The sequence below is a fragment of the Gossypium raimondii genome, unplaced genomic scaffold (assembly GCF_025698545.1).
Source record: "Gossypium raimondii isolate GPD5lz unplaced genomic scaffold, ASM2569854v1 Contig00255, whole genome shotgun sequence".
In the NCBI taxonomy this organism is placed as follows: domain Eukaryota; kingdom Viridiplantae; phylum Streptophyta; class Magnoliopsida; order Malvales; family Malvaceae; genus Gossypium; species Gossypium raimondii.
In genome coordinates, this window is record NW_026291356.1 from 23702 (window position 1) to 28937 (window position 5236).

The following is a 5236-nucleotide window of genomic DNA, read 5'->3' on the forward strand; positions in this document are numbered from 1 at the left end:
CCATAACAATTGACTAGGCTTATATTTTTATTTTAGAGCATACAATTGCAAAGAGGGAACGTAGGTAATTCTTTATCAATTACATTACCTCTGTTATTTTATACCATTTGTCATTCTAATTGATCCCCATTATACCAACTATTCTGCTAAATCACCATATTGTGCCATTATTATTTTTATCCCAGGGAGGATTGTTTATACTTCAAATGACATACTATGAACCACAAATACACACGCACATTACCTAAAATGCCTCAATTTTGAAGTTCATAGCAAACCAAATTTACAATTCAAAGCAAAAGGTTCAAAGTTAAAGTGCATGAACAAGATAAAATGCATCATAAATTTTATCAGGGTATTAATTAAAAGGAGAAAAAAAAAAGAAACTAAGAGCTCATCACTAACAAAAATTCTTTTCTTTCTTAGTATAATCAGAAAAACTTAAAGAGGAAAAAAGAATACAAAAGATGAAAGAAATAAGAAAAATGAGAATATGGATTTTGTTTATTTTGGTCCAAACCTAGATATTGAGGATGATTGAAGTGCCAAAGACAACATTGTAAGACACCCAAAGTTGCAACAAAGATCTAATCTTTTTTGTTACATCGAAATAACAAGTAACTACAATCCAAGAGAGAATTCCAGATAAAGCCAACCCTCGTCATATTACACTTTCCATTCAATCTCTCTTCTTTTCTTTCCTATAAACGGGGGATCAAAAGCATAAATGAAGGAAACAAAACAGAAAGAAAAACCACCCAGTCTTAGATTATTAGGACTTCTTCGACTTAGGGAGGAAACTTTGAGGAAATTGGCTAACTCTGTTCATTCCTTTTCAAATTTTTGTACATAAAAAATATAACGCAAAATACTATTAACAAAAAAAAAAAAAATTTCCTTTCCCCGACAGGAAACCAGAAATAGAAATAGTTTTTACTAGTAAACTTGTTTCCCTAATGAGAAAACACTTCAATTATCTTCTTTTGAAAACACCTTTCGCACTAATTATTACACCTGAAAATGACAAATCTTCATTAAAATAGCAAAAATTTATAATCAATTAAACAAAGAATATAGATAGATCATAACATTGAGAACAAAAGCTCCCTAATTTAACGAAAAAATATACAAAAGGAAATCAAAATGGGGGAATGAGAGGCAAAGATCCGGTTTCAATGAAGTAATTACTTATTTAATTACGTAGAAATATATGTATATTAATTATGATTATTAAAAATTAAGGAAAAATGCGAAGAGATAATTAGAGGCAGATGAATTGACTGCAAATCTAGAGAAAATTTTAACAGATTAGAGATTTAAATGGAGACGGAGATAACTCTTTAGAAAAGCACATATTTACTTTTTTAGGATTAAATTATTAAAATATTAATTATAAAAAATATATGTAAAATATATTTAACTTCATTCAAAAGTAAATAATTCCCTCCCATAAGATGCTACTATCATCATCGAAGAAATATGAAAATAGATCACACATCACGTTAGCCATAATTTAGAATATCGATATCTAATAATAGAGCAGATCTACAATATCTGACAAAGAGTGGGGCAATGCTGTCCAGCAAATTAATTCAACATTTTCTACATACAAAATAAATAGATGTTGTCATAGGGATTTGGTGGATGTATGAAAAAGTTTATAGTTGTAACCTCTTCAATTCTGTCTAGAAGTTACATTCGAATCAGGAGATTATATCGGTTATCAAAATGATTTGGTAAAATTATCGGAGTTTTAAAACAGTTAATTAAAACATTGGTTTATTCTTAGAAGAAAACTTGATCAATTTACAGAAAAACTCATGAGTTATCAAAACTAATTTAGTTTAATATCTTTATTATAACGATGTTTACTATTAAAGTTTGAAAATCTGAGTTACTTTCTTAGAGATTTGGTGTCGTGATGTATGAAAAGACTTTATAGTTATCATTAATATACATTTTAAAATTAAGATTATAATAATATAAAAAGGTCTTACAAAAGGATCCCTTAATAATATTATATAAAATTTTGGCCACCAAGATAATATAATTTTAGCCTCCAAAATCTAAACTGAGATTTTTCAAAGTGCGGATTCGAGTTGACTTGTATGTATAATTAATTTTCTATTAGCGTATTATGTGTATTTAATAAAATATGCTATATTTAATTGTTACATTTTTGTGCAAAAATTTTAATGTTTGACATTTTCATCTTAAGAAAACATGATATTAGCTTTTTATTTTTATTTTTATTTAAAAAATAAAAGGGTTTTTGTATTCCGTTTTCTTTTCGATGTTAAAGAGAACTTTTCTGTGATCTTGTATAACGTGATGGTTTAAAATGATTACAGCAAATGAATTTTCATGCAAGGGCAAAAGTTTCAAAACATGGTGTTAATATATCATAAAGATACAAGTTTCATGCAAAGATTTAAGGTTACTTATGTTGATTTATGAAGTGATATAAAATATAATATAGATCAACCTAATTGTTTTCCTCAACGTGTAGGCCGTAGATAGTGAGTATTGGGGCGTGCTGTTTGCTATATATATCTCTTCATCTTGAACATGTGGTGGATGACTTTTATCATTATAATTATATAATATGCATGTTATACATAATTCTGTGTGTTTGTAATACATGTGCCTAAGCTTAAAGTCTTGTGCCAGTATATAATGTATATGTTTCCTATTTTTGTAAATGTATGTATGCTGTGATAGTACCTTTGACATGCTTATTAATATGCTATCATTACTATACTCCTATTTGATCATAGTTTAAAAGAAGCACACCATGAAATTCAGTTTCACTAATTTTCAACTGCATGAGACAACATTTCAGCATTAAAATAATTGACGTGATTGTTGCTAAAATCAATGGATACAATCTCGTTTATCATTCTCTCCGTTGAAATGCTCTTTCAAACCTGAGTAAATGCAATTTGCCTTTTTCTTCGACTATAAAGTTATAATTTTTAGTGTTAAATGAAAATACTGAAATGTTGAAGATTAGTACATATATTTCATGATATGGGTAAGTTTTAGTTTTATATTATCAAAATATCAATAAAATTCTAACAAAAATTGTAACCAAACCATACTTTTATATTATAAAATATAACACACAAGCACATGGTTCGTACATTCAACCTGGTACATAATTAAACAACAAATACTAAGAAAATAAAGCTCCCTCTCTTTGACAGCATATTGATCCAAACGTGTATACATATTCGAATTGAAACAAAGAAGAAAGGTGGCTGTCATTTTATTCTTAATTAGATTAGTACTGCTTCAGGTAGTAGTAGTAGTATAGCAGTACGGACATAGGATGTTCTTAATCGATCCTTTAGTTTGGTTGGGTGAGGTGAGCATCAATGTCCTTGGAGGCATCCACCAAGAATTGCAACAGAGTCTCGGGATGTGCAATCCCGTGGTGCAGTTTCTCGTATTCCACAGTCCAGTGCACTATGCTGCCACTACCCTTGTTCTTAGGCGAGGCTTGAAGCGTGGCTACAAAGCTCTTATACTCTTTCAGTTGATCTCCTTCTATCTCTCTGAAAGTGGTCAAGTTCTTACTAGGATCTATCGCTTCAACTAGCTGCTTTGAAACTTTAGCCTTTCCGTCTGAACAAACAATATTGTTTTGTTATAGGATATTGCTATTAAAATTAACAGATAAAAAGAGAAAGAAATCAAGCAAAAAGCTTGAGAAGATTTCTGGGTTTGCTATGTTCATTTATCATACCATGCACATAACGCCAACTGATAATGGTACCGACTTTTCCCCATTCACCTTCAAGTAAATCGCATCCTTGAATCTTGTCATAGCAAGTATGGTGCACATGGTGCGGTTTGTGGGTGAACATTTCATGGAACTACCCAGGAGAAGCCTTAATCTCTACATCTGCCTCAATCTTACCTGTCAGAGCTGAAGATGCCATTGTTTCACTAACAATGTTTGATGTGGGAGTAGTTTGTTTGATGTTTAGGCTAGACAATATTTATAGACTGCGTTCATTGTCTAAGGCAATAATCCTCTCCAATTGATACCACTCAATTTCCTATTCATTAACTAATTGTCATTCGCCACATATTTAGTTTTACACAATTGGTTTCCTTATTGAATCTTCTTTGAACTAGAAACATAAAAGTTTGATTTTATTTAAAATTCATTCACGAATATTTAAAATAATAAATGTTGGATTTATTATGAATATCTTATTAAGTGGATGTCTATCATGATCAAGATAAAGTTTTGATGTACTTTAAATTCTAATAGTTATTAGAATTAGATCTATACTTCTTTTATACTTCTTATGCCTATAAATAGAGACTCGATGAAGCATTGTAATCATCCCTTTGATTAATAAAGTACATTCTCTAATATTGCTTTCATATTTTCTTTGTTATTTATTCTCTCCATCTTTCTTTATTTTATAACACGTTATCAGCATGATGATTCTCTATTTTTTCAAAATCTTTCGAAGTCGTCCCACAAATCAATCTTCAGGATGTTGAAAGATTCAATCTCAAAATGGATGATCATGATAATAGTCAAGGTGATGATGATGATGTTAAAGATCTTCAGGTATATTTTACTATGTTTTATTTATTGTAATTGGAGAATAATCATGACAACATGAATAGGTAGATTCTGATTTAAAATCCACGTATGTTTACGAAGGTGATTATGAAATAAAAAATCAATAGAGGCGTTTAAAACCCTGTCCTGCCAGATTTTTTGCATTCCCCGAAGTGAATGTAAACATAAAAAAAATAAAAGATATACTCATGGACCACTGAAAGTGGGAACATAGTAATAAATAAGAGAACAATAAAAGTTCTCAAGATCACTCTTCAAAGGGTAAAGATAACTTATGTTATCAATGTGCCATGAAATATTTTTGGCCACATATATGGCGTATGCCCAAATATTTTGTTCTTGTTAATATTCTTTGAGGAAAGATATGAGAATGTAGTAATGAATTCTATCATTATAAAAAGAAAATATTTATCTTATTTGATCTGAAACAAACAAATATTATTCCAATATTTGGTAGTACAAAATAAGTTGAAAGCTCCGGAAGAACTAATATATTAATATCTAAAAGCACAAAATTTACTATTCCACAAGCGAATATTGCATATAATTATTTGAAAATTATATTTATTGACTTAGTGGCATTATAGACTTCACATTGATTTGGACATTTCCAGTAGTAAATGTCATAAT

General features: G+C 29.6%; 1 protein-coding gene across 1 annotated transcript; it reads right to left on the reverse strand.

Annotated features, from left to right (window-relative positions):
* Positions 1 to 3084: 3084 nt before the first annotated feature.
* LOC105794413 (MLP-like protein 31) lies at positions 3085 to 3986 on the reverse strand. The gene is made up of 2 exons (XM_012623573.2): positions 3749 to 3986; positions 3085 to 3627 (listed from the first exon to the last, which is right to left on the reverse strand). The coding sequence occupies exons 1-2, from the start codon at positions 3867 to 3869 to the stop codon at positions 3350 to 3352; spliced, it is 399 nt and encodes a 132-aa protein (XP_012479027.1). The 5' UTR covers positions 3870 to 3986; the 3' UTR covers positions 3085 to 3349.
* Positions 3987 to 5236: the final 1250 nt, after the last annotated feature.